A 15,052-nucleotide genomic window follows, 5' to 3' on the forward strand; every position below is an offset into this window, starting at 1 on the left:
CCACTTAGATCTTCTCCAGGTATTTTAAAACTAACAGGTCATCCATCCCCCACCCCATCTCCTCACTAGATTATAAATATCTTGAGGGCAAGAGACCTGTTTTTGTTTCCTGACTCATGTGAACGAGTCAGTGAATGAAATGCTTCTAAAGCCAGATGCCTGGGAGATATCCTTGATTTCTTTCTTTCCCTCACCCCGATATCTAGTCATTCCCAGCTCCACTCAGTGTGGCTTCTTTAGTTGCTCTGAATTTGTCTACTTCTTTCAAACCCACAGGCACTCCTTTGTTTGAGCTGCTGCCCTTTCTTACCAGGATGACTTTAGCAATATCTTTGACCTTGTGGACTCCCTGTCTTTGACCTTGACTCCTATGCAGCCTGTACTCCACTTTGCAACTGTTGTTGTTGTACTGTACCATCAAGTTGATTCCGATTCATAGTGAGTCTATAGGACATGGTAGAACTGCCCCATAGGGCTTCCAGGGAGCAGCGAGTGGATTCGAACTGCTGACCTTTTGATTAGCAGCCTTAGCCCTTATGCACTCCACCACCAGGGCCCCCACTTTGCAGCTAAAGGGGTTCTAAAAGCTTCACGGCTTCTATCCTGGTGCTAAAAGGCTCTATCTTGGTTTCATGCTCCTAAAAAGACTACCTGTTTCTGTACATGTGGTCGTATAAGACCTCGGAAATTCCTGTTTTCTGAGGTGGCATAATCTGAGTTTGGGTGCTAGAATGAGATGTGGCTTTGAAAATTAGCCCTGCCAGTTACTAATTATGACAGAACAAATCAAATCAGTAAACCTGTCTGTTCTTAGTTTCCTTATCTCTAAATCAGGGGTGGTGATCCAGTCAGTGATACATGCCCAAAGTCTTGATATAGTGGTCAGCATGTGTGAGTGAGCTTAACCCTGTTCGATCACACTGTCTCTCCCATGTCTTGTTACCATTAGTTGCGTATAGCAGAATTTCTAATTTTAACAAATGTTCCTTGGTAAGAGCCTTAACACCTGAACCAGGTATGTTTTTGTTTAGGACAAAATGGAATTGAGAATTTCTGGTCCTTGTGCTGCTCATCACTGGTTGCAGAATTTGAGCAAGTCCATCCTATTTAGCATAGGAGCCCTGGTGGTGCAACTAAGTGCTTGGCTGCTACCAAAAAGTTGGCTTTTCAAACCCATCCAGTGGCTCCATGGGAGAAAGATCTGGAAAGATTAGAGCCAAGAAAACCCTGTGGGGGGGTAGTTCTGTGTCACGTGGTGTCTATGTGTAAGAATTAACTCTCCAACAACATCCCATCAAGCTTTTCGTTTTCTAATTTATAAAAGTGAGAGCCTTGGACCAGATGTCTCTTTAATTATTCCCCACCCCTTTTTTTAATTACAAAAATGACAAAATTAGAGAATTTGAGAGGACAGGCCCTAAGTCATCGCAGCATGTTAATTTATCAGTTGGTCATTTTTTTGTTTCCTTCATGTCTTTGTCTTTATCCACCGATATTTCTTCTAGTAACAGTTACGGTATGGGCACAGTTTTCTGCTTTATTCCATGTGTTCCATAAACTATTTCCATAGTTTTACATTGCCTTTTTGACTTTTGGAGCCCTGGTGGCACAGTGCTTAAGAGAGCTTGGCTGCTAACCAAAAGGTCGGCAGTTCGACTCCACCAGTCGCTCCTTGGAAACCCTGTGGGGCAGTTCTGCTCTGTCCTGTAGGGTCGCTACGAGTTGGAATCAACTTGATGGTAGCGTGTTTGGTTTTGGGTTTTATGACTTTTAATGGTGTGTAATATTCTTCTGAGTGCTCTGTTGAGTTAATGAACCGTAATTTACATAGCTGTTTTTCTCCTTGTGAACGTTTAGGTAACAGCCCTGAAGCTTTAACTCTGTTCCCCAGTTTGAGTATTGGACACATAGGAAATCCCCAGTTATCTAAAATAGTGTAGAACTAAAAGCTAAGTGACTGTTTTTAGACTAAAACTGGCTAAGAGTTATCACACTTCATACTTACTACCCCAGTGTGGACATGGCTGTCCACAGTACATTCATGATCTGAGTTCTAATCTCCTGGGCTGGGATCAAGTCCTAGTGCTTGTGAAACACTTGGGAGGTGTCTGTGTTACCTAGTGCTGCTATAACAGAAATACCACAAGTGGCTCTGGCTTTAACCAGCGGACGTTTATTTTCTCACAGTTAGGAGGTTAGAAGTCTGAATTTAGGGTGCTGGCTCTAGGGGAAGGCTTTTTGTCTCTGTAGGCCCTAAGGGAAGGTCCTTGTCTCTTTTCAGCTTCTGTTCCTTGGCTCTGATGACCTTCACTTGGCGTGGCATCTGTTCTCCCATATCTCTGCTTACTTCTCTGTGCCTCATCTGCTTTGACCTTTTAACATAACAAAGAAAACTCATTCCCAGATGGGATTATAACTATGGCATAGGTGTTAGGATTTAAACACATAGTTTTGGGAGACACAATTTAATTGATAACAGAAGGTAATTGTGGTAGGTGGTCAGCTTGAGTTCTACTGCATTCAAGTTAAGATTTGACCAAAAGGTTCTGGCTTCCTTGAACTTGATAGATTATAAAACTCTTAGTAATAACATTAATTCTCTTTTATTATACCCAATACATTTTTATTTTAGAGAAATTAAACTCCCCTCCTCATGAAAAATCTCCCAACCTAATTACTAAGATACGTGTATCTCTGGGGCTTTGTATGCATGTAACTTTTGTTGATATATATATGTCACCAAGTATATATTGATAGAAATTTAAATCGGCAAAAGGGAGGTCTATAGAGTGGCTTTCCCACTGGAATTTAAATTTATAGTAACTACAAATAAAAAAAAATTTTAAGCCAAGTATGAAGCTAAACATGGAATGTTCTATCATTAATGAAGTATTACCTTCCTTAATTAATCTACATAACTGTTAATAGAGAATTATGGAGCCTCAAGCTACTTTCTCATTTTCTTGGGAGTTTTATTCATTGAGTACTGAGCAATAATTCAAACATTTATATTTTCATAGGCCTGTTATGAGTCAGAATTGACTCAATGGCCACAGGTTTTGGATTAGAAGCTCTAAGCATGTTTAAAAAGTTGATCCTTGCCAGTAGCCTTCCTTCATCTAACGAAGATAATTTTTTTTTTTTTCTTAGCAAGGTCAGCATTGGACACAGCTGCCCGTTGTAAGTATTTCATCTCACAATATTTTGCAGATTTTTTTTCTGTCTTATCCTAGACCTATGAGAACTTATATTCTAACAATGTATGTAATTCAGTGTGAGCAAAATCCATTTATAAATTAGTTTTTAAAGTTGTAGGGACCCTATTTGATTGGACAGCCCAGCAAACTTGGCATTTATTCATAATGAATACCTTGTTTCGTTAGCATTTTTTAGCTCTAGAATCATAAGCAAAGACAGACATGAAGAGAGCTGGCACATGGGCAGATACTTGGTGATACATCAGGGTTTTTTCCAGTCGTGAAGGCGTACGTTTGTTGGTCATATTTCACGGGAAATGTAAAGCAACAGTTCAGAACCTCTCCTCATCCTGAATTTTAAAAAACAACTGAAAAATAATTAGATGAAATGTATTTACCTAGTCAAGGTCATATCACTTGACCCATTTTTGTCAGTCATTAGCTTGTTTCCTAGAAATTTCTCTCTTTTTTTTTTTTTTGAAGTTCTTTGAAACCCTCAGGGAGGGAAAATTCCAGCATGTATTTTAAAATGTATATATATCTTGATGCTTTACATAATACCCTTTGTGGTTTAAGAGATGAAACAAGTTGATTGTAAGACCTATTAACATTGTTTTCTAAAAAAAAATCCTGTTTTTTTTTTCCTAAAGCTACTAAGCCTCCGAAATATAAATGTGGCATCTCCAAAGCTTGCCCTGAGAAGCATTTTGCTTTTAAAATGGCAAGTGGAGCAGCCAACGTGGTGGGCCCAAAGATTTGTCTGGAAGACAACATGTGAGTAGTTGGCACCTGGGAGCTATAATGTGTGCTGTTTAGTTACAACAACTTGCGCTTGAATTTAATGGATCTTTTGGCAGTGCACTAGGCATGCTTTCACCAAATGGAAGTGATTGCAGTTTTTGTTCTGTGACTTCCCTGCCCCCCGCCCCCCACACGCGCAGTTACGCACTTCTGAAGTCCTTATACCTTACGTCAGAGAGTGATGTAAGAACACACCATTTATCTGGTTTTGGGTAGCAATGAAGGATTTTATGGGAGTGAATTCTGTAGACCTGCGCTGTCTCTTATGGCATTACTAAACACATGTGGCTATTTAATTTTCATTTATAAATAATAGGAAGTGAGTAAAATGAAAAGTTCGGCACCTCAGCCCCTCTGGCCACATTTTAAGTGCTCATCAGCATCATGTGACTCACGGCTACTGAATGGAATTGAACAGAAAGAGCATTTCCATCATTGCAAAGTATCTGACTGCACTGTCCTAGAAGGTGAACACAGTGCCTTCTTAGCGCAGTGGGCTGCGCGTCAGTCTCATAATCCGAAGGTCCTGAGTTCGAGCCTCAGAGAGGGCAGTCTTTTCTCAATCTAGAAGTTTGTTTGGAAACCCTGGTGGCGTAGTGGTTAAGTGCTACGGCTGCGAACCAAAGGGTCAGCAGTTTGAATCCGCCAGGCGCTCCTTGGAAACTCTATGGGGGCAGTTCCTCTCTGTCCTTTAGGGTCGCTATGAGTCAGAATCAACTCAATGGCATTGGGTTAGAAGGTGAAAGCTTTATCTTGCAGACCAGCATTTCTCATTTTAAACGTTTGAATGCTGCTTGTTGAAGTGCGAAATGATCCAGTGATGGCCTCAGTTCCCTTGTGGCACAGAACTGCTTGTATGAGTCAGAATCAACTCGATGGCAACGGGTTTTAATATAGAAGCTCTTAAATTTTTACATATAACGTCTTGGGGCAGCGCTTTTCTTGTAAGTGAGGGCTTGAGCTAGGTGGTTTTTAAGGTCTCTACTCACTTTTTTTCCCTCAAGGTAATGATAATCCATTGTTATTATCCTGTTGCCTTCTGTTTTCTCATTATAATAGTCCTGTTTTACTGAATTGTATAGTAAGGACCTTGGATTTTAGAAGTTGGTAGATTTTACATTAGTATAAATATTAACCTTCACATTAACTTAAAACTTTCCTGTTCCCCCTTTTCATCTTGTCTGGCTAACGGGCCCTAAGTTTGATTCCAAGTAATAGGGAAGATGTCCTTTTAGATTTGCTTGACCCATGATTGATTGTCCTTGGATGTCTGCTGTGCCCCCTTGAAACATGAAAGTTTTAATGCAAAGAAGAAGAAATCACTCTTCACAGATTACGTAGATCAAAAAAGAAAAGAAAGGAAGAGAACAGGAGCCGTGGAGCCTAGTACAGTAAACACAGGCTGGGCGTGGAGCCAGAGAATGTGGTCCTAGCATGGTGGGCTTGTCGTCAGTCTTTGCATTTCAGTTTCTCTAACAGAATTGAAGCAGGCTGCCAGTCCCTCCTCATTTCAGGAATCAGTTTGCCATTCCCATGAGAGATTGATGGGATTTTATAGCCAGACCTCACTCAGATCGTGAAATCTAATTTCCACAGAGGGGACTGATTCGAAGTCCAGTGCTTTTGCAGTATGTTCTGTTTCTATATTGAAAGTTTTTCCAACAAAAGGTTTTAAGAGAGTGAATTTTCTTAGTGTCTTTGATTCCACTTAGTCAACAAGTATTTATTGAGCATGATCCCTGCTTTCATGGAACTTAGACTCTGGTGGGGGTGACAGATATTTACAAAGTAAACGTCTGTGTGTAATTACACGGCCAAGCTCAGCAGAATGGCAGATGTCATGAGTGAGGTGAGGTGGCCCTCTTTAGAGCCAGAGGGGCAGGGAAGAGTTTCTTTAAGTGATCTTCAGTCCAAGAGCTGAAGGATAAGAAGGGAGGTAGCCAGGCGAAGAGTAGAGGGAAAACATTCTAGATAGAAGGTAAAGGTGTTGCTTCAATGCCCTAAGATGGGAAAGAGCCAGAGAGAAGTGATTATAAAGGGCCAGGCCGTGTAGGACCTTGTATGCCTGGCACGTAATGTTTTGAGATTTTTTTCTGAGTGCATCGAGAAGTTGTTGAACGTTCTTAAACTCTGACAACTTATGATTTTATTTATACTGAAAAAAAAAAAAAAAAAACCCTGGCTGCTGTGTACAATCAGTGAAGGAACAGAGCAGGGAGAACTGTCGGAAGGCCAACTGCCGGTTGCTGCCACAGCATTTTGATACAGCCTCCCTTTTGGTAATAGATTTTTTTTTTTTTGCATGTAAACCCACCAAAATACATAAATAGATAATAAAAACATATAAATAGCAATTTTAACGTTTTCTTGCACATTCTCTGAGTATGTGCAACTCTGGAGACAACTAGTTTAGATCACGGGTTCTTAATGTGGACAATTTTGCGTCAAAGGGACATTTATGAATATCTGGAGACGTTTGGGTAGTTATAATTTTGGAGGTATTACTGATAGAGGCCAGGAGGCTGCTCAGCATCACACGCAGCCCTGCACAGCAGAGGAGTTCCATGCTCATAATTGCAGTGGGCCAGGTTTGTAAACTGATCAAGATAAACGATGATAGTTTAGATTAGGGTACTGGCCGTGGTTTTAAGGACAAGTAGATTGAGTCAAGATATATTATGAAGGTTTAGATAAAGTTTGAACTTCTCATTGCTTAGAAAATTCTGGGTATAAAAATCAGGTGTGATAAGAGAACCATAGAGTTTTGGTTATGCTGAAATTATCGCTTCAATTTTGGGCATGTTGTTGTTAGGTGCCGTCGAGTCAGTTCTGACTCATAGCGACTGTATTCTCAACAGAACAAAACACTGCCTGGTTCTGCGCCATCGTCACAATCTTTGTTATGTTTGAGTTCATCGTTGCAGCCACTGTGTTGGTCCACCTTGTTAAGGGTCTTCCTCTTTTTCGCTGACCCTCTACTTTACCAAGCATGATGTCCTCCAGGGACTGATCCGCCCTGATAACGTGTCCAAAATATGTGAGATGAAGTCTCACCATCCTCACTTCTAAGGAACATTCTGGTTCTACTTCTTCTTAGACGGACTTGTTTGTTCTTTTGGCAGTCCATGGTATATTCAGTATTCTTCACCAGCACTGCAATTCAAAGGCGTCAGTTCTTCTTCGGTCTTCCTTATCCATTGTCCAGCTTTCACATGCATATGAGGCGGTTGAAAATGCCATGGCTTGGGCAGGTGCACCTTAGTTCACAAAGTGACAGCTTTGTTTTTTAATCCTTGAAAAAGAGGTCTTTTGCAGCAGATTTGCCCAATGCGATAAGTCATATGATTTCTTGACTGCTGCTTTTGTAGGCATTGATTGTGGATCCAAGTAAAATATTTGGCATATACTAATTTAATTTGGATTTTATGAAGTTTATATTAGGGATAGCCACCTTTTGAAAGTGAATTATATATCTTTTATTAATGTTTGGTACAGGAATTTTTAGGAGACTATTTTGAGGGTTTTTTTTTTTTTTTACAACATAGGGTCCCCCAGATTTTTCTTAAAGGACAGACAGTAAGTGTGTTAGGCTGGGGGCCAAGAGGCAAAAATCAAGGATATTATGTAAGTATTTATATAATCATTTAAATTACAACCATTTAAAAATGTAAAAATCATTCCCAAGCTCATGAGTAGTAAAAAAAAAAAAAAAAACTGGTTTGACAAACTGTACTCAACAGATTTTAGGAGTAGTAACTAGAGCATGTGGTAGGTATTTGGAACAAAACTATATTCAAAGAAGTAGAATGTATCTACAGATTATGTAATAATTTTATTTAGATTTTTCCTGGAGATGTGGGGTGGGGGTGGGGAAAACCTTTACATTCATGAAGGGTAAAAGGAAATATTTCAACTTCTGTTAGTAAAGGTTTTTGGGTACGTTTAAAATCATCAGTGGAAGGTCATTTGCTTATTACCTCTGTTTGAACTAGAGTTTTTAAAATTTGATAATCCGGAGTTTTTAAAAAAACAGATTTTTTTTAAATCAATAGGTATTTATTGAGCATGATCCCTGCTTTCATGGAACTTTTAAATGATTATATAAGTACTTATATAATAACCTTGATTTTGCCACTTGGCCCCCACTTTAAAATTGCTTGTTTGGAGTTTTTAAAAAAATGATAATCTGCTGCCCTCTTGTGGGAGGCCTGTGTCATTGCGCTTCTTGCTACCTTTGTTTCTTAGCTATTGCTATGCTAGAAAAGGAGCTCTGGTGGCGCAGTGGTTAGGAGCTGTGCTACTAACCGGAAGACTGGCTGTTGCAGTCCACCAGCTGCTCCTTGGAAACCCTATGGGGCAGTTCTACTCTGTCCTGTAGGGTCGCTATGAGTTGGAATTCGACTGTACAGCGACGGGTTGGAATTATGGTAGACTTAAGGTTTTTTTTTTTTTTTTTTTTTAAGGTTAGGAACAGAACAGCAAATTCCGAGGTGCTCTCTGCTTAGAGAAGACACTGTGGCACCCAACTGTTAATGTAACAAGTTAATCGTAACTACTGCGTCTTAATATTAATGATGGTGTTTACTTATCAAATATATTAATGGAAGAGCAAAGCAAATGAATTTTGAAACCTCCCTGCTCTTTGGTGCAGCAGATTTGTTTGGCTCTCTTATTGCCTGTCTCTGAACTAGTCTTGGGCACATACATTAAAAAGGTCTATGCTTTCACATGTACATTTTAGAGAAAGACAAGTGAAACTTTAAAGGAAGACATACAACCAGTATTGATACGTGGTTTAATGCCACTAAGCTTTTACATATCAGATTTTTAAGCTTTCCTGATTATGTAATACTTTTTTAAAATTGACCTTGAAGTAGAGTTTTTCTTTAACTTTTTACTTTGAAATAATTACGAAAATCTCAGAAAGTTGCAAAGATAGCACAGAGAAGAAGCTTCACGTACCAGCCTTCACCCGGGTTTTCCAGAGGTTACATCTGAAACAGTTATAGCACAATATCAAAGCCAGGGAATTGGCACTGGTGCAATGTATATGGGAAAATGTGCTGCAAAAGACCTTTTACAGTGTCAAAAAGCAAAGACTCACCTTGAAGACTAAGGCGAGGCTGACCGAAGCCATGGTGTTTTCAGTCACCTCATAGGCATGCAAAAGCTGGACAATGAGTAAGGGCGACTGAAGAAGAATTGACGCCTTTGAATTGTGGTGTCGGGGAAGAATATTGAATATACCATGGACTGCCAAAAGAATGAACAAATCTGTCATAGAAGAAGTACAACCAGAATGTTTCTCAGAAGCGAGGATGGCAAGACTGTGTCTCACATACTTGGAAGGTGTTATCAGGAGGGATCAGTTCCTAGAGAAGGACATCATGCTTGGTAAAGTAGAGGGTCAGCAAAAAAGAAGAAGATCCTCAACGAGATAGATTGAGACAGTGGCTGCAACAGTGGACTCAAGCATGGCAACAATTGTAAGGATGGCGCAGAATAGGGTTGCTATGAGTTGGAATTGACTTAAGGGCACCTGACAACGAGTGTGTATATATAGATCTATGTCGTTTTACCATGTGTTGATTTTGTTCCCAACATAGCAATCAAGATACAAAATTATTCAGTCACCACAAAGATTTCTTTCATCTTCATCAACCCTAGCCCTTAGCACCCATTAACCGTTTACCATCCCTCTAATTTTGACATTTTTAGAGGGTTATATAAAGAAGAGTCATATAGTAAGTGACCATGTGAGATTGGCTTTTTTCACTCAGGATAATGTGCTTGAAATCTACCCAAGTGCTTCTGTGGTAAAAGTTGTTGTTAGTTAGCCTCAAGTTGATTCTGACTCTTGGTGACCTTATGTACAACAGAATGAAACGTTACCCAGTCCTGTGCCATCTTCATCATCTTTGGTCTGTTTGAATCCACTGTTGGGGCAATTATGTAGTGCCTTCCAACCTGGGGGCCGTATCTTCCAGTACTATACTGGACAGCAATCTGTTGTGATCCATAAGGGTTTCATTAGCTAATTTTTGGAAGTAGATTACCAGGCCTTTCTTTTTAGTCTGTCTTAGTCTCAAAGCTCCACTGAAATCTGTCCAGGCTGACCCTGCTGGTATTTAAAATACTGCCGGCACAGCTTCGAGCTTCAGAGCAGTGTGCAAGCCACCACAAAACTACCAACTGACAGAGGGGTAGCAGGTATTACTAATTCCTTTCTTTCACTAAGTAGCATTCCATGGTGTGGATGTGCCACAGTTTGTTATCCATCACCTATTGAAGAACAAAGGAGCCCTGGTAGTACAGTGGTTAAGCTCTCAGCTGCTAACCAAAAGGTCCACAAGGGAAAGGTGTGGCAATCTACTTATGTAAAAATTACAGCCTTGGAAACCATATGGGGCAGTTCCACTCCATCTCATAGGGTCAGAATCAACTCGACGGCAGTGAGTTATTGAGAAAAAACAAATTGTTTGCTTCTGGTTTTTGTGCTTCAAGTAAAGCTGCTCTGAACAATCATGTACAGGTTTTTATGTGAGCATGCATTTTTACTTGAATAAATGCTCAGGAGTGCAATTTCTGTGTCATAGAGAAAGGGTATGTTTAACTTTTTAAGAAACGACCAAACACTTTCCATAGTATATCATTTTACATTTGTTTCACCAGTATGTTAGAGATACTTGCTAGTGTTTAGTATTGTCACTTTTAAATTTTAGCTGTTTTCATAGCTGTGCAGTGATGTCTCTGTTAATTTTCTTTCTCTAATGGCTATTGATGATAGGTAGCTGTTGAGTCGGTTCTGACTCATAGCCACCCCCTGTGTAGAACACAGCGAAACACTGCCCAGTCCTGCTTCATGCTCATAATTGTTGTCATGCTTGAGCCCATTGTTGCAGCCACCTTGTCAGTCCATTTCGTTGAAGGTCTTCCTCTTTTTTGCTGGCCGTCTACTTTACCAAGTATGATGTTCTTCTCCAGGGACTGGTCCCTCCTGATAACATGTCCTAAGTGTGAGAGATAACTCTTGCCATCCCTGCTTCTAAGAAGCATCCAAGACAGATTTGTTCGTTTTTTTTTTTTTTGGCAGTCCATGGCATATTCAGTATTCTTCAGCAGCACCATAATTCAAAGGCATCAATTCTCCTTCAGTTTTCTTTATTCATTGTGCAGTTTTTGCATGCATGTGAGGCGATTGAAAACACCGTGGCTTGGGTCAGGAGCACATTAATCCTCAAAGTGAAATCTTTGCTTTTTAACACTTTAATGACTGGTGATGTTAAACATCTCTTTGTGTGTTTTTTTGTTTTTGCTATCTGTATACACTTTCACTGAAATGTCTGTTTCTTTTATTTTCTAATTGGATTTCTTGCTGCTGAGTTGTGCATTATCTGTATATTCTAGGCGAGAGTCCTATGGTCAGAGATGTGGTTTGCAAACACTTTGTTGCAGTCTGTAGCGTGTCTGTCCATCCTTTTACCAGGGTCTTTTGCACAGTAAAAGTTTTTAATTTCGATGAGTTTCTTTATGGCTCATGCTTTTGAGGTCATGTCTAAGAACTCTCTACCAAGCCCTAGACTCTGGAAAATTTCCTCTGTATTGTCTTGTAAATATGTTATAGCTTTACCTCCTACATTTAAACCTGTGATCTATTTATTCTGACTTAATTTTTAAATAAGGAATCAGATTTAGGTTGAGGTTCTTTTTTTTTTTTTTCGCCTATGGATATTTAATTGCTCCAGCACCATCTACTGAGTGACTATCCTTCCTCCATTAAATTGCTTTTACACCTTGTCAAAAATTAGTTGGCCTTAGTTCTGCTGTCCATTTTTGGGTTCTCTATTCATTCCATTGATCAATGTGTCTTTCTCTCCACTAACACTACATGCTCTTGATTATACTCGCCATAGATTCAGTCTTGAAATGGGATAGAATGATTTCCCTCATTTTATGCTTTTTCAAAATTGTTCAGCTACTCTAGTTTCTTTGCCTTTCCATATACATTTTAGAATAATCTTGCTTATATCTATAAAAAAAATTTTGTCTGAGACTTTGGTAGGAATTGTGTTAAACCTGCGTGTCTGTTTGGGGAGAACTGACGTGTTCTATGTTGATTCATTCCAAGTATACAGTTCAAGGCATGTACATTCATAGATAGATGCAGCCATCACCACAGCCAATTTAGAAGATTTTCGTGACCCCCCCAAATTCTATACTTTTAGCCAATTGTTCTCCTATCCCCTAACCTTCACCAGCCCTAAGCAGCCACTCATCTACTTTCAGCCCCTATAGATTTGCCTGTTCCAGACATTTCTTATAAATGGAATCATACTTTTTTTTTTTTCTTTCGGGACTGGCGTTTTTCACTTAGCATGTTCTCAGCGTTCATGCGAGTCGTACCCTGTGTCAGCACTTCGTTCCTTTTTATGGCGGTTTTTGTTTTCCTTTACTTCCTTCCTTCCATAACATTTTTTAGAATTTCCTTTTGATTTATTTTTAGTGTTTTGAGTTTATCTCTTGGCATAGCTTTTCCAGTGATTGCTCTTGATAACTGTTATTTGACTCTTTACAGAAAAAGGCTGACTCAAGGCCTAGACTTAAAGTCAGGGAGAGAGAAAATGTTAATGATGCATATTAAACTATGTCAGGTGTGTCGCTATTACATTGTGACTAGCACAAAAAAATTAGGAAATAGTCCTCTGTTATTTTAAAACTTACCTGATTCAGGAAAGACATCTTACATCATTGATATGTATTTACCTATATTCTTAAAACAAAAATAATGTTAAGCCAGTAATAGAAATTGATTGAAATTTCTTGAATATACAATTTGGAAATTGGGGCAACTTTTTTAGAGAGTCAAAAATGTCCCAAAGAAGAAAAATCTTCCACAGATTCTTATACTGTAGCATATTGCTGGATGAGCCATGGACACAGAGCCAAAATAGTGTTTATATAGTAAGTCACAACATGCAGCATTTTCTTGAAGAATAATTCAGATAATTACTGATTTACACTAAAACATAGCTTCTAGTCTGACCTTTGGAGTTTCCGTCCTTGAAGCTGCACATAGGTAGTTCTTTAAAAGAGCAAAATGCCCAAGGCAAACTTCTACTATGGTTTGGTTTCAAGATGACCTCCAGGAAACCAGCTTTTCAAGGTTTAAGATTAAAAGATTATCTCAGGGCAATAGTTTGGGTGGGTCATTTCAACCCCCACAGAATCCAGAAACCCGGATTCCATGAGAATTAACAACTTCGCTCCTCAGTGCCCGTATGTATCAATGTATGGATACACATGTATTCCTACAACTGGGCCTGCTCCGCCCTCCCCCAGCCTCGAACTGGTTGTTAAACATTTAACAGCACACTACTGGGAGTATTATAGTTTTTAAAGTTAAAGGTACACACTGTTTTGGTTTAGTTTCATAGTTCTAGTTGAGCAAATTTAACTGATAGTATAGTGAGCTAAGCAGATAATTCACGGTTATCTTCCATTTCACAGTGGCATTATGTATTATGCCAGGAATGACAAATTGAAGAGGAATGGTGTTACGTACATTATCAAAAAGAACATTTCAAGATCTGTCCTGAAGTACAACACTGTCAGTGATAGGATAATATCCATACAACTACAAGGAAGGCCAGTTAGTATGACTATTATTCGGATTTACCCACCAACCACAAAGGCCGAAGATGAAGAAATTGAAGATTTTTACCAATTTCTGCAGTCTGATATTGATCAAACATGCAATCAGGATGCATTGATAATTATTCGTGATTGGAATACGAAAGTAGGAGACAAAGAAGAAGGACTGGTATTTGGAAAATATGGCCTTGGTGATAGAAATGATGCTGGAGATCACATGAGAGAATTTTGCAACACCAACGACTTCTTCATTGCAAATACCTTTTTTCACCAGTGTAAATGGCAACTAATACGCATGGATAGGAATTTGATATACAGGAATCAAATCGACTACATGTGTGGAAAGAGACGATAGAAAAGCTCAATATCATCAGTCAGAGCAAGGCCAGAGGCCGACTGTGGAACAGACCATCAATTGCTCATGTGCAAGTTCGAGCTGAAACTGGAGAAAATTAGAACAAGTCCACCAGAGCCAAAGTATGACCTTGAGTATATCCCACCTGAATTTAGAGATCTCGAGAATAGATATGACACGTTGAACACTAATGATCAAAGACCAGATGAATCGTGGGATGACATCAAGGACATCATACATGAAGAAAACAAGAGGTCATTAAAAAGACAGGAAAGAAAGAAAAGACCAAAATGGATGTCAGAAGAGACTCTGAAACTTGCTCTTAAACATCGAGTAGCTAAAGTGAAATGAAGAAATGATAAAGTAAAAGAACTGAATAGCAGATTTCAAAGGGCTGCTTGAGAAGACAAAGTAAAGTATTATTATGAGATGTGCAAGACCTGGAGGTAGAAAACAAAAAGCGAAGAGAACTCTTGGCATTTCTCAAGCTGAAAGAACTGAAGTAAAAATTCAGTTGCAATATTGAAGGATTCTACAGGGAACATATTAAATGATTTAGGAAACATTAAAAGAAGACGGAAGGAATACATAGAGTCAGTATACCAAAAAGAATTGGTTGATATTCAGCCATTTCAGGAGGTAGCATATGATCAGGAACCAGTGGTACCGAAGGAAGAAGTCTAAGCTGCACTGAAGGCATTGGCAAAAACAAGGCTTCAGAAATTGACAGAATACCAGTCGACATGTTTCAACAAACAGATGCAACTCTGGAAGTACTCACTTGTCTATGCCAAGAAATTGGAAAGACAGCTGCCTTGTCCACCGCCTGGAAGATATCCATATTTATGTCTCTTCCCAAGAAAGATGATCAACTGAATACAGAAATTATCGAACAATATCATTAGTGTCACTGAAGATCATTCAAAAGGGTCTGCAGCAGTATATTGACAGGAAACTGCCAGGAATTCAAGCTGGATTCAGAAGAGGACATGGAACGAGAGATATCATTGCTGATGTCAGATGGATCCTGGCTGAAAGCACAGAATAC

The 15,052-nt window shown here is 39.3% G+C and overlaps 1 protein-coding gene and 1 non-coding gene across 9 annotated transcripts in view; both read left to right on the forward strand.

The window, feature by feature from the left end:
* FAM3C (FAM3 metabolism regulating signaling molecule C) overlaps positions 1-15,052 on the forward strand; it is a 57,631-nt gene that overhangs the window by 25,685 nt on the left and 16,894 nt on the right. For all 8 annotated transcript variants that reach the window (XM_064289776.1, XM_064289780.1, XM_064289779.1 and 5 more), the window contains 2 exons: positions 3,151-3,180; positions 3,848-3,971. In XM_064289776.1, the coding sequence (XP_064145846.1) occupies positions 3,151-3,180; positions 3,848-3,971 (154 nt within the window). The remainder of the gene's footprint in view (positions 1-3,150; positions 3,181-3,847; positions 3,972-15,052) is intronic.
* Positions 4,477-4,549, forward strand: TRNAM-CAU (transfer RNA methionine (anticodon CAU)). The gene has a single exon. It is a non-coding gene; the product is annotated as a tRNA-Met (tRNA).

Source organism: Loxodonta africana, chromosome 8 (assembly GCF_030014295.1).
Source record: "Loxodonta africana isolate mLoxAfr1 chromosome 8, mLoxAfr1.hap2, whole genome shotgun sequence".
Classification (NCBI taxonomy): domain Eukaryota; kingdom Metazoa; phylum Chordata; class Mammalia; order Proboscidea; family Elephantidae; genus Loxodonta; species Loxodonta africana.